The 25,232-nt window shown below is 36.1% G+C and overlaps 5 protein-coding genes across 8 annotated transcripts; 4 read left to right on the forward strand and 1 right to left on the reverse strand.

The window, feature by feature from the left end:
• Positions 1 to 4,986: 4,986 nt before the first annotated feature.
• LOC131438547 (zinc finger protein 706-like) lies at positions 4,987 to 6,075 on the forward strand. Its single transcript, XM_058608648.1, has 3 exons — positions 4,987 to 5,146; positions 5,348 to 5,495; positions 5,614 to 6,075. Exons 2-3 carry the CDS (start codon positions 5,352 to 5,354, stop codon positions 5,701 to 5,703), a joined length of 234 nt encoding a protein of 77 aa, XP_058464631.1. The 5' UTR covers positions 4,987 to 5,146; positions 5,348 to 5,351; the 3' UTR covers positions 5,704 to 6,075.
• A 2,144-nt stretch (positions 6,076 to 8,219) lies between these two features.
• On the forward strand, positions 8,220 to 8,938 carry LOC131436227 (zinc finger protein 706-like). The gene is made up of 2 exons (XM_058604846.1): positions 8,220 to 8,343; positions 8,419 to 8,938. Exon 2 carries the CDS (start codon positions 8,423 to 8,425, stop codon positions 8,654 to 8,656), a length of 234 nt encoding a protein of 77 aa, XP_058460829.1. The 5' UTR covers positions 8,220 to 8,343; positions 8,419 to 8,422; the 3' UTR covers positions 8,657 to 8,938.
• A 1,759-nt stretch (positions 8,939 to 10,697) lies between these two features.
• LOC131436562 (uncharacterized) lies at positions 10,698 to 15,679 on the forward strand. Of its 4 annotated transcripts, none has more exons than XM_058605350.1 (8): positions 10,698 to 11,023; positions 11,078 to 12,436; positions 12,502 to 12,868; positions 12,927 to 13,729; positions 13,787 to 14,171; positions 14,227 to 15,138; positions 15,191 to 15,426; positions 15,483 to 15,679. In XM_058605350.1, the coding sequence occupies exons 1-6, from the start codon at positions 10,760 to 10,762 to the stop codon at positions 14,283 to 14,285; spliced, it is 3,237 nt and encodes a 1,078-aa protein (XP_058461333.1). In that variant the 5' UTR covers positions 10,698 to 10,759; the 3' UTR covers positions 14,286 to 15,138; positions 15,191 to 15,426; positions 15,483 to 15,679. The 4 variants fall into 4 exon arrangements, with proteins under 4 accessions (XP_058461333.1, XP_058461336.1, XP_058461334.1 ...); XM_058605353.1 differs by having other exon boundaries at positions 13,787 to 14,165; XM_058605351.1 differs by having other exon boundaries at positions 12,502 to 12,865.
• Positions 15,680 to 17,428: 1,749 nt separating this feature from the next.
• Positions 17,429 to 18,223, reverse strand: LOC131435994 (mediator of RNA polymerase II transcription subunit 20). The gene has a single exon (XM_058604348.1). It carries the CDS (start codon positions 18,145 to 18,147, stop codon positions 17,506 to 17,508), a length of 642 nt encoding a protein of 213 aa, XP_058460331.1. The 5' UTR covers positions 18,148 to 18,223; the 3' UTR covers positions 17,429 to 17,505.
• Positions 18,224 to 23,331: 5,108 nt separating this feature from the next.
• Positions 23,332 to 24,835, forward strand: LOC131435917 (CDAN1-interacting nuclease 1). The gene is made up of 3 exons (XM_058604206.1): positions 23,332 to 23,555; positions 23,614 to 24,315; positions 24,381 to 24,835. Exons 2-3 carry the CDS (start codon positions 23,615 to 23,617, stop codon positions 24,556 to 24,558), a joined length of 879 nt encoding a protein of 292 aa, XP_058460189.1. The 5' UTR covers positions 23,332 to 23,555; position 23,614; the 3' UTR covers positions 24,559 to 24,835.
• The last annotated feature ends 397 nt before the right edge of the window (positions 24,836 to 25,232 follow it).

A 25,232-nucleotide genomic window follows, 5' to 3' on the forward strand; every position in this document is an offset into this window, starting at 1 on the left:
TCGAATTTTCTTCATTCGTTCCTGTGAAAAAAAATCCAAAACCAAATACTAAGTTGAAAATTTGTGTTTGTTTTTTGAAATCCGAAAATCCTTTCAAACCCAGAGTTTTAATCAAAAGAAAACAAACACTAATAGATTACCGAACTATTCATTAGACCCATTTGGTTTACAGTTTACGGTAGTTGCTTGACTATTCAGCAATTACCGAATCAATTCAATTACTGAACCCGATTACCGAATGTTCAGCAGTTGAAAATTTGGTAAAACAATTACAAAATTGTGCGAAATTTTCTAAGTGTGTATATTCGAAACCGAAAGCCATTTGATTTTCGAACACAACACACAAACATACATACATACATACATACATACATGCACACAAACATTGTGCAATCTCGTCGAGCTGAGTCAAATGGATAGGTAGGTCAAACTACACAAAAACAGCATCTTGGGGTTGTTCCAACTGATGATGTGTAAGTAACCAGAATTTTAAATACACACAGAAAAATATATTGTCAAAGTAACTAAGCCGTGGCTTTACGCAACGATGAATTTTATTGAAATAGTGACAAAAGAATATCCGGATTGAAATAGCAAATATTATTGCTTGAAACTACAAAACAAGATATTTGATTTCTCAGTTTGTTTTAATAAATATTTTGATAAAACTAACCAACATTTTACTTGTGCGTTCCTATCAATTTCTTGACAAACAAGTTCATACTAACTTGAAAAATCAATTTAAAATGCGGTATTATGTTGAAAAATAACTGTTTACCGTTTCTTTTTTTTTTAATTTATACTTCTAGTGTTCAAAATAACCTCACCTGAATCGAAACAAATTCTAGATCTCGATATTGATCAACATGTCATATTATAAAATCAAACATGAAACAAAAGAAAATAGGTTATCTTGCGTTTTAAAATTAACAGTTCTGCGTTAGATTGTTAATATGCGAGCTTTTTATGTACGGACGAATCAGAAACAAAACGTAAAGAAATAAATAAGCCTTTTTTGATGCCAGATTTTGCCAGGGTTTTTATACCGAAATGCACAGATTTTATTTTTAAACATTTGGCATCCCAGTGCATGACATGAATTCTGGCTACGCTGATCAAAACAGAACTGCTACTGAGTGAAATATGAGGTGTGATGCAACGATCGAAACCGTCGGCCGTTTGAGAGAAATCAAACGAATGATATCTTTATGGCATACTGTGATTGATTCGTGAAAACATAGGTTGTCAAACCATTTTTTCAATAGTAGGAGAGACCTGGGCTGGTTGCCCGAAAGGGCAGGTTGGTCGAGTGGTTTTTCTGAAAAGGCCGAAGTAATGCGCAGTGGCGACATCTATAGTGTTCTTGGTGAAGCATTAGGTCACCCATTTATCGACGTAATTTCAGATATTTTTGTGTTATCACAGGAGAACATTTGTTCCTTTTTCGGCACTGGTGAGTAAATTTCAGTTCTTGTAAAGTAATACAGGTAACGCGGATCAACTTACATCCTATTTCTAAAAACATGATACCATTTGAAAGGGTATTAAAAACATTACAAAACGATATATCGGTTTCCAGTATAACCTTACTTTCATTTTTGTTGAAGCGAGAGCTAAAAAAAAGTTCACTGATGCTGCCGAAACTAAGTCTAAACTAATTAAGACTACATAGTGAGGAGGAAATTTTTTACGTGGGGTAACAGAGGTATTTTGGCCTTTAGAACTGATTTTATTTTGGACTTTAAAATTGATTTTATTTTGGCCCACTTTGTAAAAATATCCACCAAATGTTGCAATATCTTTGAAAAACCCTTCCGCAATAGGTAATTTAATGTGATTAGCTTCAAATTGATGCAACATAGGTTACTTAACATCGATAAAATCCGATATAATCGATAAAGTTTGTTAAGTGGGCCAAAATATATGAAGTGACCAAAATACCTCTGTTACCCTACTCACTGTGATTGCTAATAATTATGATTGCCGCATATTATTGTTAATAACTATTTCTTAAAACAAACAAAAATTTATGTTTAAAACAAACAAAAGCGTTAGTTAAAATAGCATAACTTAAATTTTATGTTGCTTTATTGAGCTGAATCTCAGTAATTTCCTTTAGGTCGATTTGCATTTGTTGCTTAAGAAAATTTTCTGTTTCTAATAACGAAAATCGAATGTGACACAATTTAAAATCAATAACGGAATCACCACTTCCCGCATACGCATGGCTGTCAGACGGCTGACTTAACGCTGCCAGCGGGCAAAATATCACTTTCTTAGTTAAAGTTGACAGAAGTGGTGGTGTTTTTGCAATTTGGAATTGTAATAAAAAATGGAGGATTCCGACAGCAGCCATTCTGGTGACCAACTGCCTCACCTCTGCCAGACATACACCTCAAACGATACAACTGTATTCACCAGGATTTCTTCACATCGAAATCTTTGACATTTTCAGCGAAGGTGAAAAGATGAAAACGCTCGGCTAACTAAGATACAGGCGACTATGTTTTGCCAAATTGGATTTGACAGCAGTCACTGAATCAATTTTGGTAGCCGTCTGGTGGCCACGGCCGTCCAGGTAGCCAAAAGGCCGCGCGAGTTTCCTTTCTGCGTTCGATTTGTTCATTTCGAATCGTCTTATTGTTCACCACACTATACTGTTTTTCGTTTCTGTTGTATTGTGTAGTAAGCCTAACAGATCGGCTGAAAAGTTCGTATCGTTTCTATGAGAGGGCGCCACTAGAATTAAATCCATACCATTTTCAGTTAGTACCAACCTTCAAAAGATACGTGTATAAATTTGACAGCTGTCTGATTATTAGTTTGTGAGATATTGCATATTGAGTGAAGCTACTTTTGTTATTGTGAAAAAAATGGAAAAAAAGGAATTTCGTGTGTTGATGAAACACTACTTTTTGATGAAAAAAAGTGCCGCCGATACCAAAAAATGGCTTGATGAGTGTTATCCAGACTTGCAAAATTTCGTTATGGTCATATGAGCATCGAAGACGATGAACGCAGTGGACGTCCAAAAGAGGCTGTTACCGATGAAAACGTGAAAAAAATCCACAAAATGATTTTCAATGACCGTAAAGTGAAGTTGATCGAGATAGCTGACACCCTAAAGATATCAAAGGAACGTGTTGGACATATTATTCACGAATATTTGGATATGAGAAGCTTTGTGCAAAATGGGTGCCGCGTGAGCTCACAATCGATCAAAAACAACAACGAATTGATGATTCTGAGCAGTGTTTGTTCGAAATAAAACCAATTTTTTTCGTCGATATATAACAATGGACGAAACATGGCTCCATCACTTCACTCCGGAGTGCAATCGACAGTCAGCTGAGTGGACTGCACGCGATGAACCGAACCCAAAGCGTGGAAAGACTCAACAATCGGCCGGTAAGGTTATGGCGTCTGTATTTTGGGATTCGCATGGTATAATTTTCATCGACTACCTTGAAATGGGAAAAACCATCAACAGTGACTATTATATAGCGTTATTAAAGCGTTTGAAGGACGAAATTTCAAAAAAACGGCCTCATTTGAAGAAGAAAAAAGTTTTGTTTCATCAAGACAATGCACCGTGTCACAAGTCGATGAAAACCAAGCTGAAATTGAACGAATTGGGCTTCGAATTGCTCCCTCATCCACCGTATTCTCCAGATTTGGCCCCCAGTGACTTTTTCCTGTTCTCAGACCTCAAGAGAATGCTCGCTGGTAAAAAATTTAGAAGCAATGAAGAGGTAATCGCTGAAACTGAGGCCTATTTTGAAGCAAAGGACAAATCGTACTACAAAAATGGTATCGAAAAGTTGGAAGATCGCTATAATCGCTGTATCGCCTCTGATGGCAATTATGTTGAATAATAAAAACGAATTTTGGCAAAAAAATGTGTGTTTCTATTAAACGATACGAACTTTTCAGCCGAACTGTTATACAATACGAACTGTTTCAGATGAGGTATAAAAGCGAACTGAAGATTTATTATTTACATTATTTAGTTATTAAGTGCACTTCTATTTAAGATTATAAATTGATTCATGTATTTTATGAAATATCATCTATGTGCGATCCATATGACACGTCCAATGAATATAAACTGAGTAATGTGATAGGTTCAAATGGGTTTTCATGTGAATTGTATGCGATATTCTTATCGATTTCATCATGGTTACGCAGATTAAGACTTCATGTACATTTTTAATAAAGATTAAAAGTTTCCACGACTTCTACCCAGAGATGCCAGGAAAAAATTTCAAATGTCTTCTGAGAGGGTTGCAAAAGTCTGTATATCCGAAAAAATCTGCAGTCAGCAAATATGTCTTGCTGGCAGCAATTTCTCTATAAAGTATGATACGCTAAACTGACTTGGTGAGCAAAAAAAAAGGTCGCGACAATTTCAAAAGTCTGTAAATTTTGACGAAAGTCTGCGAAAAACTTAATTTTCAAAAGTCTGCACAACAAAAAATGTCTGCAGCACTATGTACGTAATCTGCAGATTTACAGACAAATCTGCAAATCTGGCATCTCTGCTTCTACCAATTACTCGATGCCTTCGATTCAAATGGCAAGTCGAATGAATATATATATAAGATTTTTATTTCAGTGTGATTGTGCGAGATGGGTTGTATAATGCATCAGTTCGAAATGCGGCTACCAACTCGCAGAGATGCCAGATCTGCAGATTTGTCTATAAATCTGCAGATTTCGTACATAGTGCTGCAGACATTTTTTGTTGTGCAGACTTTTGCAGACATTTGAAAATCTAGTTCTTCGCAGACTTTCGTCAAAATTTACAGACTTTTGAAATTGCTTCGACTTTTTTTTGCTCGCCAAGTCAATTAAGTGTATCATACTTTATACAGAAATAAAGACATACTTGCTAACTGCAGTTTTTTCGGATATACAGACTTTTGCAACCCTGTCTGCAGATATTTAAAATTTTTACCTGGCATCTCTGCCAACACGACATCTGACGAGATCAAAGCTAAATTCATGAATGTCATAAATTTTCTAACATTCGTAAATAGAAATCTTTCCTCCTACAAACACGATCGCTTTCCTCTAATTCTTCACAATCAAAATAATACTTACACCTGCCGAACTGCTTTTAAATCTTGCATATTTTTGTGTTAAGGTAAGAAAATAGTACTTAGTTTGCGGTATGAATTTTTATTTATGAGTTTGGGATCAGACTGAATATAGTTTTCGAAAATATTATCATTTAGTAATTTTATAGTTTTTGAAACATGATGTGAATTCGACTCCATGTGCGAGACAATATCATTGACGAATTTTCTTAGCAATAGGTCTTGAAGGTAGCTATTTTATTTTACAGACAAATGGCCCGAGGACATCAAAAAATTCAATCGCAGCAAAAAGCCCAGGAGAAGGCAGCTAAGATGAAAAAGCAACAGGGTCATGGACTAAGTGATCAGATGAAGGCAGCTCAAAAAGCACTCGTATTTTCTTGTGCTGTGTGTAAGGTAATTTCCTTTTCTACTATTGGTGTAGGTTAGAATGTTCCAATGGTTTCATATTGCTGCTCGTCAATGTTGCGAATGCACTATTTACAATTTTACCACTTTTTTGCTCTTTTATCAGTCTCAAATGCCGGATCCCAAAACCTATAAACAACATTTCGAGAACAAGCATCCCAAATCCGAGCTTCCTGCGGATCTAAAAGACGTATAACGGAACTTTTGAGTCAACGGTGAACTGCAAAATCGTTTTCGATGGCTAAAGTAAAGGAGATGAAATATGTTTTATTTTATTCATAATATGCAACAGTAAATACAAACGGAAGATCCAATTCCGCATCGTAAAATTAGACGTTTGTAATGACTGCTGGAATAATATGTTCAACAAATTTTGCGGTAATAAGATATTAACTGGAAAATGTAATTATACAAATACGATTTCCTTTGCATTACGATTTTCGATATTTCTCTTGCTCTCAGCAACATAAAAGCAAATGAGCAGTTTCAATTGTAGCAAAATTTACAACACTATAATATATGTTATGTCCAATAAACGGTAAATCATTACGCAGATATCTGTAACAAATTCATTACATCAATCCTAAACTATTGATATATAGCATTAGGACGATCGCCCGTGTGTTTCTACTTCTTTAATCTTCAGGACCAATTGAGATTGCAATAGCTTGAGATGTACTTATTTTTGATTACATCCAGATATATGTACGCCGGAGCAAAATATATTAGAATGGAAAAAATATCTCAGTTACCCTATTGGTCCTTGTTCTCAGTACGTTTTGTCTATTTCTTGATGGATACAATCTCGAAAGAAATCTTCACCATCCATCGAGCCATTTTCGCACATTCTCGAAAGTTTGGAAGAGTTGCTTAGCCACTGTGTGTACCATCGATGACAAGAGGTGATAACCAAAAGCCACCATGGTAGAAGTTTCTAATCAAACATAGAAATTGTTTCCTTGACCATTTTGTCTGAACGTGCAGGAGCGGTTCTTCGAACCCATTCTGATCGTTTTTAATGCGTTGTTCAATTTGATCATTAGTTTATAACAGCGGACGGTATTAATTGTTAATAATTTTTTTTTTGCGTTTCGGATTTTCAAAATGTAATCAAATTTCGTCGCTCTGTCCCAAGCAAAGTCTATAATATACACACCCAAAACTTAATTTTGATCTCGGCGAAAAAAAGAGGCAAAAACGAACGGTGAAGCGATATTTCACTGAAATTTCGGCAAAGATTGTCTTTTCCAAAATACCAATCCAAATTGAAAATGTTATACTGATATTCTGTTTTGTAAATTACTGGTTTTACAAGCAAAAGCAATGCTTCACAGTATTTTCATCATCTGATTTTGTTTTTACATATCCGAACCTATCAGTTCAACCACTACCATAATGTTGAAATTAATAAATCTATGATAACGAGTTTTAACTGGAATATTAAAATTTAATTTGGATAATTTCTATCCAAAAGCGACAAAGATCTTGGTAATTTATAGTCTTCTCTATACCGAAATTCTCGGTAAATGCAAATTATCTGTCAAATGAAAAATACCGAGAATTTCATATGTTATAATGTTTGCCGAGATGATTGCCAAACACTTGGCGTTTCGAATCTCAACAAACTTTTGCCGTACCCCAGTCACTGAGCGATGTTTTTGTTATTTCTCGCGTTTTTTGTGATAACGACCCATAAGGCATCTATCAACAATCACTTTGAAGAAGAATTCCAAAAGACTCGTTTCTCGAGTTAGTCATAATAGTAAACGATAGAAAAAATTTCTCTTTCGTCTGGTGCTAAAATTAATACTCTATTTTTCATAGCTCGACTACAATCTCTTTCAAAATTGGCTATATGAAGGGTGCTGCTCATTGGCCGTTATCACAACAAAACGCATGATTTGCTCTGGTAATCGAATTCATGGCGATTTTTATGAATTTCAAATGACTGTTGATCTGAGATTTTAAAATTTTCGATTATTGGTTCTGTTTTCACGCTCTTCGATTCGTTTCGATTCAATATTCGATTCCTAAACAATAAAATAATAATTGCATATAATGGGTCGGTATCTATGTTACAACAAATCGTGTATATTGCACATTTTCAATTTATTAAATCCCATATTTTTTAAAGCAATAACAAAACTTCTCTAGAATTTTTCAGTCGCAAAGTATTGTCTGTTTACACTGCTCGATCACTGCCCCTTTGATGGTTCGATTAGCGGCCCTTACACGAGCATTAAAAATGTCATTTTAAATGATGTAATTCAAATTTGTTTGAAATTTCGTCATTAGTGCACCATTACACGTTCATTAAAATGATATTATTTTTTATTAATGACATTTTTAATGACTCGTGTAAGGGCCGCTAATGATATATTTCGAATTTGTTAGAAATTTCGTCATTAGTGCACCATTACACGTTCATTAAAATGATATTATTTTTTTACTAATGACTTTTTTAATAGCGACCCTTACACGAGTCATTAAAAATGTCATTACTATAAAATAATATCATTTTAATGAACGTGTAATGGTGTACTAATGACGAGATTTCTAACAAATTTGAAATACATCATTACTTAGTTACATTAAAAATGACATGTTTAATGCTCGTGTAAGGGCCGCTAATGACTCGTGTTAGGGCCGCTATTGGTTCTTTTTGTCTTTACTCTGTACGCGCCTCTTTTTATAGCAAGAACTCTGGTTCGATTTTTTTTAAATCTGGCATCTCTGGTACCCAGACAACTTGAAAACAATCAAAGCAAAAGGGGTGACGAATCGTTTGTAACCAATCGTTTAATTGCACAGATTTTCTATAATAATTTTTGAAGACGTAAGTTATTCATTCCACAAAATCTCTTCCCATCAGTGTTCAAATTTCACTTTTTCGCACTACGCTAACCTCTAGTAAAATGGCTCGCGGACACCAGAAAATTCAATCACAACAAAAAGCACAAGAAAAGGCGGCCAAATTGAAAAAACAGCAAGGACACGGCTTAAGTGATCAGATGAAGGCAGCTCAAAAAGCGTTGGTATTTTCGTGTGCCATTTGTAAATCGCAGATGCCTGACCCAAAAACCTACAAGCAGCATTTTGAAAACAAACATCCCAAGTCAGAACTACCAGCGGATTTGAAGGACATTTAATAGAACCTACTAGCAAACACCGAACGTTTGAGAGAGAGATACAGAGACACAAATACCATCACAGAGAATTCCACAGGTTTTACAACTAGTTTTAAATAACGATTGCTCCAATTTATAATATATGCCCGTATGAGAATAATGCCAACCGAACATTGGTAAACAGATTATGGCTTTGAGCAGATATAAATGAGCCTTGGCCGTACCTGACTTACAGAACGCTGGAGGAAGTAGAAGGCGAATCCAGCAACGCGAGAATTCAATAAAATTATGAATGTATTGGAACGTTTTTCTTTTAATTTATATCAATACGAAAGCCTATTACAGTTATTAGAAATCAACATGTATTCATGTTTTTGTGTGAATTATTTTACTTCGACTCCTTAACTTCTTTGATCATTTATCCATTCAATTACTTAACTATTGGCTCTCATGGAAGTGGATGATAGGCTTCAAACTGGAAAAAGGCAGTCATTAAATTCAAACTCCAGCTGCTTTTAATAAATGACAAAAAATCATAAATAGAACACAATCGCGGGGTAGTTGGATAGTCTTTCTTAGGCATGCAAATAATTCAACAGTTGAGATCTGACATCAAGATTCTCGACACATTTCCAAACGGCATGATGAACCAACACGATGGAGATATATGGCTTAATGATTGGACATGGAAAAGCCAGTTACCGTACGTTCGAGCTGGAAGGATTCTTTGTGTCAGTAATATCGTAGCACCATCGATGAAATAGTTCTGTATCCTATGAATCGATTGCGACGTCTTTTGAAACAGTAGGTCAAATTCTACAAAAGGAATGCCAATTACCAAGACTTACACAAAATAAAACATTAGGATTCGTTCATTTATTTCAGTGGGTGGTTGGGTTAATATAAAATAAAACCATACAAATCTACACTACAACGATATTAGCCGTCGTGAATTCTTACCAGATTTTTTTCCTAATACAGCTTATCATACAATAACCATATACTATACTTCTACAATAAATTGTATCATCTGAAGACAATACTTTGTAGTAGTATAAAACATGTTTATCGTTGAATAAAAAATATACAATAAAAATACGTTTACCACAACACAACAGTTTGGTATATAGCTCAGACCATACCAGTTAGCATTTTTAATTATGCGGGTAATGTAAAAACTAAGTTCAACGTGCCAATGTTGGTTTAAAATGAGACGGGAGACAAATCTTTTCATTTTTTTTTTAATGTTATAACTTACTCTCAGTGATGAGTACCGTTTTTTTCTTCAAAATGAAAGTTGACTGGTGGCTTATTGACCGTTTTAAGAAAATTAAACGGAACAACTGTAAAACGACCAATACTAAGGGCATGTTCAAGAGTGTTTTAGTTCTATATGTATAATTCATGTCAAGTTCAAAATTTAAATCTGGAAATTATAACAAAAGATACTGCCGGCCCAGCGGCGTTTACTCATGTTTCAGGATTTCATATATATACATGGGACAATTATGCGTAGAACAGCAGTATAATAGAACTGAAACAATCATATTCCCAGCAAACCGTTTTATTTTTTTTTTAATTCGAACAGTTCAACTGTCAAATTTAAAACTGGTATACGCTGCCGTTCTTTTTTTTCTATATTTGAAACACGAGTAAAACGCTGCTGGGGCTGTCAGTTATTTTTGTTATAATTTCCAGGTTTAAATTCTAAAATTGACATAAATTACGCATCTAGAACAATAACTCTCCTGATCATGCCCTCAAAAACAGAACGGTAGCGTATATTAGTTTGAAATTTGACAGTAGGAATGTTTGAATAAATAAACCTAAAACGAATAGGTTTGTTTTAGTTTCACCTCTATTATAGATCTCCCAAATAAATCTGCCAGCTGCTGAATTTACTCTAATGGAAACGTTCTTAGTGTTATCTTGAATTGAATAACCGAGTGTTAGTGTTATCTTGAATTGAATAACCGAATTTATTTTGACCGTGTATTTGTTCGTCTAATTCACAGTGTACAACATAAAAATGACAGAAAAAAGAAAGTGTTATATACTTATGGGCTTATGTACAAGTGTATCATCAGAAATCCAAGTAGTATTGCTAATTAGTTGAAAATTCAAATGGATAAATTAGAAGATGTGTTCATTTCTGAATATTTTAATAGTTACGAAACTAAGAGTTTCGACAAATCAGTTCTAGGGTCAATGAACGACTTCACAGGACGACAGCTCAAATCTCCATGCGCTTGCAATAGGAAATGCTACGAAAAAATCTCGAATCAATATCGCCAAAAACTCTTCGAGAATTTACTGAACCTATCTCGTGATGGCCAAAAACAATTTATATCCAACCATATGCAAATTTTCATCCCGATTAGACAAAGGGTAAGGGTATAAACACTAAGTGAAAAAACGATCATACTAACATTCGCATTGTAGATTCAAGACTCGAGACGGTCCGTTAGTCGATCGTACTTCTTTCCCACAGCTAATGGTCCGATAAAAGTTTGCAAACCAATGTTTATGAGCACATTCGACATTAGTGATAAAAAAATACGAATGTTGGCTGCCGACAAGGAAATTGAGGATGTAAGCCCTCGAAAAAGGAGAAGAAAAGTCCAGGACTACATCACCTCAGACAATATCTGTGAAGAAGATATTTGCATATCAAATGCTACAGAACAGCAGTTGTCCGATGAGAAGTTAGAGTTGCCGAGAAAGTATGAAATTGAAGATACTGAGGTGACCTACTCTATTAGCGATATTAAATTAGATTTGGAACATTTACAAGGATATGAAATCAATGAGTGCCACAGCAATGAGGAAAGAATTTTGAATAAATCTGTTCAACATTGGCGTGAAACACGTGGGTACAGTTTTATTCGTGCTAATGGATTGGAAGTCCCGGCAAGACATCTTAAGCCAGCCTGCTCTTGTCGGTTATTGTGTTTTGAAAAGTTTCCAACCAAATCGCGTCAAAAGATACTCGATGAATTGCTAAAACTCTCTGCTTCAAATCAGAATCGTTTCCTTGCAAGTCACTTCCAACTAAAAATATCCAATCGGAATTCTAATTCCCCATGTCAATACGTTTACTTTCTTCCGGCAAACTATGGCATGGTTGAAGTCTGTAAAGAAATGTTTTTGAACACCTTTGATATTCAAAATGAAAAATTGCCAGGCCTGATAGCGAAAAAAAGTGCTGGTGAGTATATTTTTGATGAGTTTGCTCTGGAAAAGCCGTTTAAGACGGAAGATAATCAAGAAACAAATGAACTGGAAAGTGGTGTTGAAGAAACAGCAATGGTCCACCAAAACATAAAAATAAAATTGGAAAAATTCGACGATGAAGTATTTGATAATATAAATCAACAGCTTGGTGCATTAAATAGTGATAATTACGAAGCCAGAATATTGAAAGAAGAACCGAACATTATGACGGAAGCATACCCAATGCTTCAGGAGCTACAGACAAATTACAGTACAGAACAATTGGTTGACGAAAATGTAGCTAATTATATGCAACGGTATGAAATCAGTGAACATCAGAAAAGTTCGTCTAAACGACAAGAGCAACGTCGACGCAGAGAACGCGGTTGGAGTTATATTCGCACCGACGGTTCAAAAGCTCCACCTCGACAAATTAAGCCTGCCTGCAGTTGCCGAAGGTTTTGCAATGTTAAAATCCAGAACGAATCTCGACAAAAGTTGCTGGACAACTTGCTGAAGCTTTCATTCGATGGTCAGAATCATTTCCTGGCTTGCCACATGAAAATTATGGCAACGAAGCGGCAAACCGTAAGATCTCAGAACAATTACGTCATTATGCACTCATCAGCAGTAACGAACATATTTCTTTCTAGCGAGCATTCTCGAGACGCCAATTTAGCTATGCTTATTACATGCCAGTCGAAGCCGGAGTGATGAAAGTTTGTAAACAATTCTTCATGAACACATTTGACGTTGGAGACAAAAAGATGCGCCTTTTAGCAATGAGGAAAGACTATCCTGATGTGATTGTTTTGGATGAAAATGGCACTGCCCATGAGCTGAAGGAACAAGTTCATGTGGATTTCAGGCATGAAGGCCAAAATTCAGATCATGACGATGACGATCTACAAACCGCTTTCCCTAACGAAACATATTACGGTGGGAATCTCCGAGAACAACAGAACTATGGCGACAATTTGGTTTATCCACATTTCCGTCACCATGAAAATAATAGTAGTTGTAAAAATTTTCTATTATTTTGAGCAGAAATCACTCTAATTTGATAAAATTATTTCAGATTGCCCTGAAAAAGAATCATCTGTAGACGCAGAGCAACTCCGTCGAAGGAAAAGAGGATATAGTGATATTCTACCAAGTGAGAGTGTGATATCAACAAAAAGGATGAAACATACATTTGACGTTACGGAAGCAAATCCCGAAACATCAAAGATGCTGTCAGAAGAAAAGGTAGAAAAGGAAGTAATGGAAGAAAATAAGCTTGAAACGTTGAGCAATAACGAAAATAGCTTAAACAGGATCCTTTTAGAGGAACAGATAAAAAAGGAAGATAATCAGGAAGAGAAAGATTGGATCAATGCATTCGATGATTGCATTGATACAACGTTGAGGATACATTATGAAGGTCAGTCACTGAAATTGGAACCGAATGATGATGAAGTGATCGATGATGCAAGGATCGGCGACCTGAGTCTCGATCGTTACGGAAATAACTCGGTAAATGTCGAAGCATATCCTATACTTCAAGAATTACAAACATTTCGTAATTTCGAACAACTGGTCAATACAAATGTAGCTAACTATATGCGACGGTACGAAATTAGTGAATGTCAGGAAGTTTCATCTGAACGACAAAAACAACGCCGACGCAAAGAACAAGGTTTGAGCTATATTCGCGTGAACGGTTCGGCAGCTCCACCTCGACAGATCAAATCTACATGTAACTGTCGAATGTTCTGCCATTCTAAACTGTCCGATGAATCTCGCCAAAAATTGCTGGTTAATCTGTTGAAACTTTCATTCGATGGTCAAAACAATTTTCTGACTTGTCACATGAAAATTATCAAACCGAAACGTTGTCGCGTAAGTTTTCAGGAAAAAAGGTTAGCTCAAACATGATTAATAGTTTTTCTTTTACAGAAAATTACTTCAAAGCGTCATTTTAGCTATATTTACTATATTCCAGTCGAAGCGGGAATAATGAAAGTATGCAAATTATTTTTCCTGAATACTTTTGACATTGGACACAAAAAGCTACGACTTTTGGCATTGAAAAAAGATTTTGATGGAGTCGTGATTTTGGACAATAATGGCGTTGCTCACGAGCTGTTAAAACCGTCACCTTTATGCGATAGGAATAGTCAGACTACATATCCTTACAACCTTAATCATGACGTGGATCTGCAAACCACATTTTTCGAAGTGGTGAATAACACCGATAATTTAGTAGAACAACCGGATTACGGCGGTTTTCTACCATACGAAGGCTCAAATCGTTGTGAGAGCGAAGTAAACTGTGGTAAATGTAATAGCGCTTGATGACTGTATTATTCCAACATAATTGATTCAACCAATTTCAGACTATTCAGGAATGGAATCCGCTAACCGACATCGTGAACCAACTGATGATTACTGCTAAATTCCCCAAAACATGAGTGTGCTATCGAGGCTACCAAAAATACCAATCATCAGTGAACAATTTCTAGTTCAACCGATCATCACGGAAGACATCCTTAATAAAAGTAAAATGGACACCAAAGAACATATTTTAGACGAGATAGCAGTAAAACAAGGAGTAATGGCGAAATGGTCTTGAACTCGAGCCACGCGATGATGGGTTCATGCTAAATTGGCTGTGAATCGCGCAGAGCAGGCTCTTGCCAAAAAGTAGTACTAAAATGAATAATAGTTTAACCCACAATCATCAGGAAAGTGTACTGAAATACGATGATAATGAAGTGGTGCCAACGGGAAAAATATGAAACTGAATAGCCAGGCATTGACGACAAATTTTCGTACCGAACAACTGGTCAACGTAAACATAAAAAAGCAAAGTCCTGGCATTACATTCCTTTGGTGGAATTTGGCCTTTCTGTTTCAACAGACTTCGCAACCGATTTATAGCCTACAGAATCATTGCATGGCTAGTGCTACAATCCTACTGACACTAAGAATCCTTCCAGATCGAGGATCGAACATAAACGTAAACGTAGCTACCTATATTCAGTGGTATGAAATTAGATTACGTCAAACGATTTCATCCGAATGACAGGAGCAATATCGACGCAAGGAACGCGGCTGCAGTTATGTTCGCGTCGACGGTTCGGGAGCACCGGCACGCCAGATCAAATCGTCCTGTACCTGTCGGATGGTCTTTCATCCTTCCGAAACTCAAATTTAACATGAAAAATATCGCGACGATTTTCGACACCAAGACGATTTTCTACATGATCATTTTAATCGCTTTGGGGTAAATAAAAATCATAACAGCGGTAATAACTTGTTCTATCTAATGACAAGCGTCACACTTACATCTTTCATCAGTTTCAGAAAATGCAGAGCTAGAAAATTGAGGAAACCTCTCACATATCCCAAACGGCGTTACACAAAAGTTACGGACTCTTCACGCAAGAAATTACTTTTTTACGAATACATTTGGTACTATGCGTCGAAAACTGAAGGTACAAAAGGATACTACTCATCGCAATCAACTAGAAAAATTTGTTCCTTCGATGACGAGGAATCACTATTTCCTGGCAGTGGTATTGCACCAGAGACACGTAATTCATGCAATAAAAACAATAATGAAATGGTTTGCATATAACTTTTTTTCTAGAAATTCTTCCCGGACTACAGCCGAAAAGAATAGGAACCAACCTGGCGCACGGCTTCGCTTTTACGAGAATACGACTTCGGCATGTACATGTAAAATGTACCCAACCATGTGCGACGACTGACAACGCAGTGCACAGCATGTGTCAACTAATGTTAACTACATGTGTATAAAAAAAAACAAACCATATATGCATCCAAGGATGGCTTTTATCGTATCAAAGAACGCTCCTTGGCAACTCTTCACACGATTGAATCAGTGGCATCAAAGAGGGATGGATATCATCGCAATAACAAAAACCCGGCATGGCTCATTTAACATAGAATCGACACCAGTGCGAGAGCGAATTTCTCTCGATGACATTTCTGAGAATCAAAGGTTAGCACGCTACTATGGGGATCCTCTCTGAAGCAACAAACGGTCGCTTATTCTCGTTTCGCGATCCGATTCTACACAGGCAGTTGATAATTGCGATAGAATCATTTTACTATTGCCGCTTATTCTAACTATGTGCATATAACCTTTGTATAAGTTATGTCTATGAAAATGTCTGTGAATGCTACACACAAAGGTTTTGAAATATTGTAACCTAGTATGAGAATCATCAAGTTGAATCATCGATTGTCAACTTTTGATTCTCTCTTTGGAAATTCCACACAGTAACGATCATTATCAGACTGTACATTTTTTAAGGGCGTGAAATACTCAGAGTATGAAGTGGAGCGAAGAAATGTAGCAAAATTCTCTCAAGGTTCATACATTGAGAGATTCGAGTTCTTGTAGCATGTTCTACCGGATTGAAAACGTTTACAATGTAGATAGCAATATAGCAGCTTCTGTCAAATTTTCGGCAATCACCAACACTGTATGCATCCTACATATAATAGAAATTATAAGCAAACCATGGTATTATATTCCTTTGGTGTAATTTGACCTTCTGTTTTAAAAGACTTCGCAGCCGAATATAAACGTAAAGAACTAGTGCTACGATCCTACTGACACAGATAATCTTTCCAGACCAGGGTTCGAAAATACGACAACTAATAGAAATTATTCAGACCTATTTGCGCACAAGCTTTACATGACCAATTGAGAAATTTTTTTAATATTCAATCTCGTTGACATCCTTTTTTTGGAGGAAATGATCATCAATTCCCATCCATCGAGGATTGTGTGGCACTTTGTTCGTGGTTTGTCGTTGTTATTCTTGTTAAATGTATTGTTGTGAGTGGTTTCCGTTTTCTTCTCGTTTTCCTTGTTCGTTGTCTGACTCATTGCTAGTTGCTGTAGATTGTACATTGATTGCAGTTGCTAGTTGATTTGATGATGAACGCATTTTCCAAACAGTACCGGATTCACTAGTTACGGTTGATCGACGGTTATCCTTGTCTTTGGTTGAATATGTCTTTTTGTGTAATTTCAGTGAAAGATTTACCGTAGTGAGTTGGTTAGTCACAAAACTGAGATGCAATCAGCTGGTTCTCGTAGATAACCAACGATTTACAAGGAAACCTACCACTCTGACCACAAATTGCGTAAGATGGAATTGCCTTGTGCAATCGCATACGTAGCACTTCGCACGGAAAAAAAATTAATTACATTTGCTGCTGATCTAAATTTGCAGCGCTCAATCAATACCAACTGAATTTAGTAAATTCAGGCTTTTGTAAACCGTATTCGTTCATTTCGAATACACTTTTTTGCCGTCATTGTCTTTTTTTTGTCGTCTCGACCGTGAGCGATTTTTGACGGTGTCGGATGAAGTGCGATGCGAAGCGTTTGTTTCAATACCAGAAAATTATTTATTAAGAACAAATTATTATATGCATGAGCGAACAAAAGAAGTAAATCTTACAGAGTTCATTAATTTTCAAAACAAAATCAAATCGCTCTGACGATCCGGGTCTGAATCGTCATCAGGATAGTCATCGTTAATAAAAAGTATTTCATTAAAAAGCTTACCCATATTTTTTTCTCTTGAATGTTAACGACCAAATCGATTTTGACACAAAAAAAATTGATTTTCCTACGTTCTAGCCGTAATAGCCGATGTTTGCTTCCGGTAGTTTGTAAAATGTTCCAAATACTGGTTGATTGTATCAATGGGTTGGTAAATGTCATTTGCTTTGGTGTGGTTGATATTGATCCTTTGGGTGAAATATGCCGGAATGGAATTGGACACATTCGAGCCCAGAAATCCTTGCAAAAACTCTCGCATCAGTTCCCAACAGCTTGCCGCTATCAAGCAGGGCCTATATTCAACTTCCACCAGGACACCTTTGAAATTTTGACTCATTGTGACGATGCCTAGCTTAATTAAAAAGTCTCCAAACTCGAACCGAGGTCCCTTCGATTCAATTTTTGTCTGCTTCTTTGATGTGTAGACCGGTGAAATTCTAGCCATTAGCAAATCAAACAGTCCATCCGTTACAAGAGGAATTTGTTTGGTGCCAGTATCCAAAATAGAAAACACTGATGCAGGTTGTTCCGAATTATGCAGGATATGAACGGTTTTTGTTGGTGGGATCGAAGTATAGGTTTCACAATCTACCAAAAAGTGACCAACTTGTACAGCGCCTAGCGCCAGCACTCGTTTTACCAGGAACTCGATTGTTTGCGCACCCGACTTATTGTCTACCGGATAAGGTTGCAGAACAGTTACACCCATTCTTTTCGAAAAACTTGAATGTTTTAGAATAAAATAGTAACGAAACGTCCACAACTAGAAGCATAAACGTAAACTAAACATATCAAAAGAGCATAAAAATAAATGACAGATTATTGTTGTTTATCTTCACGGTTTTACGCAGAGTTGCCAAATCATTTTATTCGAAAATCAGTATCCGGCTCATAAAATTATCTGCATCACATCAGCAAAAATGAATTGTTACAATCCCGATGTGATTAGGGTAACAGAGGTATTTTGGCCACTTCATATATTTTGGCCCACCTAAAAAACTTTATCGATTTTATCGATGTTAAGTAACCGATGTTGCATAAATTTGAAGCTAAACTCATTAAATTACCCATTGCGGAAGGGTTTTTCAAAGATATTACAACATTTGGTGGATATTTATTCAAAGTGGGCCAAAACAAAATCAATCCTAAAGTGGGCCAAAATACCTCTGTTACCCTATCAATTGATGCGAAAAAAATTTAGAACATCAAATGCAATAATTTTCTATTTTGACAAATATTGCAGATAAATCACATCCAAACAACATTTTGAGTACATTAAAGCACAGACTAACAGACAGGACACTCGAATTAGATTCTTCAATCATTTTAACGGTCATTTCGAATATTCCTTTATTTGGGACAGTACTCACATGTGTCATGATGGCGCCACGTTATCCTATCGAAAATATCCTGTCTGTCATCTAGACTGTGTTTATTTTTTCATTTACCAACAGAGTTGCCATTCATACAGATTTACCTGTAATGTATTGATGTGTATACCTCCATGCGAATTACATGCAGGATGCAGATTTAATACATATTGTCAAAACTATATACATAATTGTGCCTACTTTTCATCCTCCAACGCAATACAAAATCAAACCCGTTTTGTTACAATATTTACTTGCTTCTGGTCTGCCGCCACTTAATTTCGGGTAAAAACTACCAACACAATAAAAAATAGTCTATATGAACAACATTGAGTGAAATAAATGGTTACCTTCCCACATCGCTAAAAAAGTTAAATATATTATCAACGTATTCCAATAATTTATTGTGACGATTCATTTTCAAATATTTTGATGAAATCAGGCATCCCTGCAAGCAGCTGATCGGTGTTGACAAACGAGGGGAAACCAACTAGTAAAAAAACTTTTACATAACACAAGGGGTGTACAGATAGTAAGTTGTTCGCGCAGTATAATATAGGTGGAACTAGTGCATCACGAAAAATGATTTTTATAAGAATTTATTCATACTGTCATGTCTGTTAGTCTGTGATTAAAGCACCTCAACTGAATACTATTTATTATTTATTTAGTTATTCTCGTATAATACAACCTTTAGAACGACACCGAGATTGTTGCGAGGGGGACGACACTTAAAAACTTTATTCCTGATCCAAAAGGATTAATCGTCTTTTTCGGTTGTGCATATTCTTGTATTGTAGCTACTTTTTCATCTTTACTGATCATAGTAACGGATGGTTATGGATCGATCGTCTTTTGTTGGGTTTTTGATGGTTCGAAATATTACCTTGGTGATTGATACGTTGTTGATAACAATATTTGTGTTAATGAAGCTGCAGAATTGTCACTAGAAGAATGATGACCGGATGAGATCCTAATTGATTTATTATAGATGATGCTTATTTCAATCAGTTCTTTGTCGAAAGTAAGGAACAATATCACATAATAGAGTGATAAATACTTCCAAGATTATCTGTTAAAATTTCTTTTCAACCAAGAAGGCGATCGTTATCAAACCAGCTATAAGTTCGACGCGAAGCTATGCTGATGATCTTCTGAACAAACATCACAGTTAGCACAATCGAATTTAAGTTCTGTTGATTCAGACCACAGACTAACAGACATGACAGTATGTGTAAATTCTTATAAAAATAATTTTTCGTGATGCACTAGTTCCACCTATATTGTACTGCGCGAACTATTTACTATCTGTACACCCCTTGTGATATGTATAAGTTTTTTTACTAGTTGGTTTCCCCTCGTTTGTCAACACCGATCAGCTGCTTGCAGGGATGCCTGATTTCATCAAAATATTTGAAAATGAATCGTCACAATAAATTTTTGGATTACGTTGATAATATATTTAACTTTTTCGCGATGTTGGAAGGTAACCATTTATTTGACTCAACGTTGTTCATCTAGACTATTTTTTATTGTGTTGGAAGTTTCACCCGAAATTAAGTGGCGGCAGACCAGAAGCAAGTAAATATTGGTTCGATTTTGTATTGCGTTGGAGGATGAGAAGTAGGCACAATTATGTATATAGTTTTGGCAATATGTATTAAATCTGTACCCTGCATGAAATTCGCATGGAGGTATACAACTCAATACATTACAGGTAATTCTGTATGAATGGCAACTCTGTTGGTAAATGAAAAAAATAAACACAGTCTTGATGACAGACAGGATGTTTTTGATAGGGTAACGTGGCGCCATCATGACATATGTGAGTACTGTCCCAAATAAAGGAATATTCAAAATGACCGTTAAAATGATTGAAGAATCTAATTTGAGTGTCCTGTCTGTTAGTCTGTGTTCAGACAACGCGAAGAGGACCATCCGGATAAATATACGTTGGAAAATATGCTCGCTAAAATTAATATGTTTAGCTTCCAACAGTTTCATACTCTCTCAATTGTAATTGTAATTGTATTCAATACAAATAGTTTTATTGTGTAAAACTACTACATTTACGTTTCAATATTCATTGCTGAAATTAGTTGCGAAACATTGCTGATGTGGTACTCTACAGCTATGCGTAAAGACTTATTTCGTGCAAGAGCTTTATTCCTGGCGTCTCGATTTATGTTAACCTGCGGTAGAAATGATGTTCAATACGTCTGAAATTCTCGCAAAACAGTTTCACTAATACAAAACCAATAACAATTTATTTTCGAGTAGTTGTGTTTGTACACAGATTGATTTTTTTTTATCGAACTGTAACCAAAGATAAATAATAAAGACATGTACGTGCATATAAATATTTTTAAAAAATGTGGTTCGTTCCCGGTACCTTCTCAAATGACCGCACTCACCGCTTGGTGGAGCGCGAGATTAATTGCATTGTTTTCATTTCAACCAAAGTGTGCCATAAAATCTCAATGTATACAAATGAGCTACCGAATCAATCAATTTATCAGCATTGGTGCCAGTTTCACGGAGGACCGTAGATGTGCGCCAAAAAAAGATCGTGACTGTCATGTCTGGAAATTCGTTTGTGCTGTAACTACCGCATTTCAAAATTCTACTTTGAAATCTCAAACACACTCCCGCGTTCATGTTTATAGTTCTTAACAAGCCAAATAATCAAATTCATGACATTTTTTATTATTTAATGCACCACAAAACGTATTTTCTTATCCAGCAATTTATTTTCTTGATTGATTGCATTGTGTTGACAACTCGTTAAATGTCATGAAGGAAAATACAAGAATACTTTAGGAGAGATCGCATGTGCTTCGACTTTCTTATCAAAGGTTGGATGCGCTTTTGAATGGTTCGTTTTATTAATGAGGATAAATGCAATTTGATTAGTTTCCATTGACTTTTCAAGTTTTTCTTGGCATTATCCGGATCTGTCGTCCCCCTCGGATTGTTGTGATATTATATCGTGAGTGATGTCAGCAATTTCGATGTAACTCCACAAAAGTGTTGGTGCCGTCTTGCGTCAGCTGAACTTTTCTGCAGAGATCAGTAGAAACAATCGTAGAGACACAAAAGCAAAAGAAGTACATTTTGTGAAGCGATTGCGGATTGTCTCTTTGACAATAAAAAATACCGCGTTGCTTGTTGCTTCGCCGTTGGCGCGCGGTGATTGTTTGGACAATGTTTGTTTTATACACTAAATTCCGGCAAAGGCTTCATATTAAAAAGATATCAAGCTCTCGCAATTCACGAACAAATTATTGGCAACGTCCTTTTTTGCTCAGGCGAGTCAGCATCGAATTTTGTACATAGAAGTAGGTTATAGAATTGTGAAATTCGTGCTCGCGAACCCATACAATTGGCATGATATGTTCAATGTGATGCCGTGCAATTGCACAGCTGAACTGAAGACTGATTTCTCTCTAAGCTGTCAGTGTCTGCTAATACGTAATATCAAATAACAAATGTGATTATCGTATATACATGCCCAGTTTCTTCTCTGTGTGCATACATAAACATGTGAAATTTAGGTTAACTTATCTCGATCATTTATATTTCAGTGACTTTCCGTGGTTAGCTTTTTCTCATATTTACGGAGAAATCGTAAAATGAAATATCAAATTCGAAGAAGTGAAGTTGGGTGTTGTTATAAAATATGGGATATTCTTAGTTTTTTAGAGATTATTTTATTTGTCAATGTGATCATGTTATAATATGTAAATTAAATCTGTATGTGAACTGATAATTTCAAATTTCATCCGAGATTTTCAAGTACAGGGTAACAGAGATATTTTGGTCCACTTTAGCATTAATTTTAATTTGGCCCACTTTGTAAAAATATCCACCAAATTTAGTAAAATCTTTGAAAATCCCTCCCGCAATAGGTAATTTAATGTGATTAGCATTAAATTGAAACCATAAAGTTTGTTAGGTGGGCCAAAATCTATGATGTGGCCAAAATACCTCTGTGTCATACGTCAATGTCAATAGGATATGTCAAAATAATCACCATCACGCTATCTCGTGGTGCCCATGCTAATTGGATTGTTCAATAAGCATGTTCGTTTCGTTGATATTTCATAGTGATCTGCCCCTCGAGCCGATGCCATTGGGTCATTTTTTAACTGTCAAAGTTTCCTAGGGGCAAAGACATCGTATTAACAAGATATCCAGCTCTCACATTTCCCGAACAAATCATTGGCAACAACATTTTTTGCGAGCATGGCGCCCTCAGGCGAGTCCGCATCGAATCTCGTACACAGAAGTAGGGGAGAGAAATGTCAAATTCGTGCGCGCCAAAATAGCAGCACTGCGCATCCATACAATTGACATGATATGTTGAATGTGACACCGTGCGATGGCGTTGCTGAACTGAAGATTGATTTCGCTCCAAGCTGACAGGGTCTGCTAGGGGTAAATTACACTGTGTATAGGTACACTAAATAATCTGCCTGCACTTCCCAATTGTCTTTTTTCGTTCTAGTACTTCATCCGGAAGACGTGAACTGTACGGCACATAAAAATAGTTTGGTTTAGATTTATATTCGTATAACTTATTGAATTATCATAATAGAAACAATTAATATTGTTATGTTATTTTAGTTTTATTATTATGCTACTGTTATGATTAAACTAATGTTCAGTTTAATTTTTTAATTCTTTGCTTTTTCAATCCTGATTGAACTAGAAATCAACAGTTACCGTTTTCATCTTCTCTGAGCAGGTGAGTTTTTATATGATAAACAAGTGTAGTTTGAAGTACAAATTCATTTATTTGTCAGAATGGTGATACTAAACTACGATCAATACAATAAAATTCAACAGTTCATTCATAAATTTCGTGGATTGTCCATTGATTGTAATCGGAAATTGGTGAAAGAATTTCCTCAGCATAGTCCCGATATGCTTGGAAGTATTCTCGCTCGAGAAGTGCGCCAACGTTTGAAACAATCACATGCAAAAATAAGTGCCCGTGCGGATGGTTTACTATCAGACTATAATAAGAATGCAAAAACGACGGGAGCCTTGGATGTTTTATTAAAGATGGCTATTTCATTGCGAATACCTCCTTTGTCGTTGTGTCGTATAATTTTACTCAAAAAGTATCCAGACAAGGCTAAATCGGATATATCCGAAATGATTCGTAACCCGGATCTCATCCAGGACTCGTTACTTGGAGCCAATGTGGGGTATTGTATATATAGCGAAAATATGGAAGGTCCGATAACGGATACAATCCGGAGATGTATTGGCGAAGAGTATGAGGTCAAATTGAAACAAATGGCTCGAGACGTCGGATTGGTGTTCCACGATGAAGGTGATCTCAGACGGACCGGTTACGATAAAACACCGGATCTCAAACTGGCCATACCATGTCTGTACAAAGGCCGAGTGGTGAACTGGATCGAAAGCAAGGCTTCATTCGGTGATATGGACACACATTTGGGTTACGTAAAAGATCAACTCATAAGCTATGGAAATAGGTGTGTATAACATAATTACGTTTCTTAGTGTCCATTCAAAATCACAAACTTATTTTTTTTTACAGATTCGGTAGCGGAATTGTTATCTACTGGTTTGGTTTTTTGGATATGATAGCGGACTGTGCCGAAAACGGGGATTACATTATAGTGGTCGATAAGTTTCCGGCACTCGACGAGTTCGAGTTTCTAACGTTCAACATTCCAGAAGTGTGTCGAAAGGAAATAGATAAACTAAATAGGTAGTCTTTTACTCAAGTTTCTTTATCTAATTTAGTTATTGTATGTACACGAGTTTACATTAAGAATAAAGCAATGTAAGAGATAATTTATTTTTCGAGATGAATATATTCTAAGCACAAAAAGGTGATATTTTTGTAGTTTCTAGGCCTATTTGTTTCGATTAGAAGCACAATAAGAATCAAAAGGTCATTTGGGGTTGGGTTTATAATTAAATCATACTTGGTTTTAGAAATATAGTGGAACGTGATTTGTTCATGACGCCTTAGTAATTCATACTGAACTGTTAGTGCCACTTAGTAGCACAAACCTATGTTCATAACATTGAAAACATCCTTCCAATGGTCGTTTCGAATAAAAATAATTTAAAGGTATCCCATCGGGCAGCACCTCTTGCATTCTGCTAAACAGCCAACACACTGACTATGACCAAACAAGCAACCAAAACCATCATCCTAGTGAAGAACTGATTGGGGGAGAATACTGCCGTCAGTAGAATGTGGCTACTCTCCCTATTCTGTATTTCGATCGAATCGGATTGTTTCATTCGAATACGAAATTTTGCATCCTGCAATTCGATCGAATAATGCTTTTGTATGGAAAACTAGCACTCGATCGAGATACATAATGCAAATTTTCGCATTCGATCGAAACAATCCGAGTCGAACGAAATACAGAAT

Source organism: Malaya genurostris, chromosome 3, assembly GCF_030247185.1.
Source record: "Malaya genurostris strain Urasoe2022 chromosome 3, Malgen_1.1, whole genome shotgun sequence".
Lineage (NCBI taxonomy): Eukaryota > Metazoa > Arthropoda > Insecta > Diptera > Culicidae > Malaya > Malaya genurostris.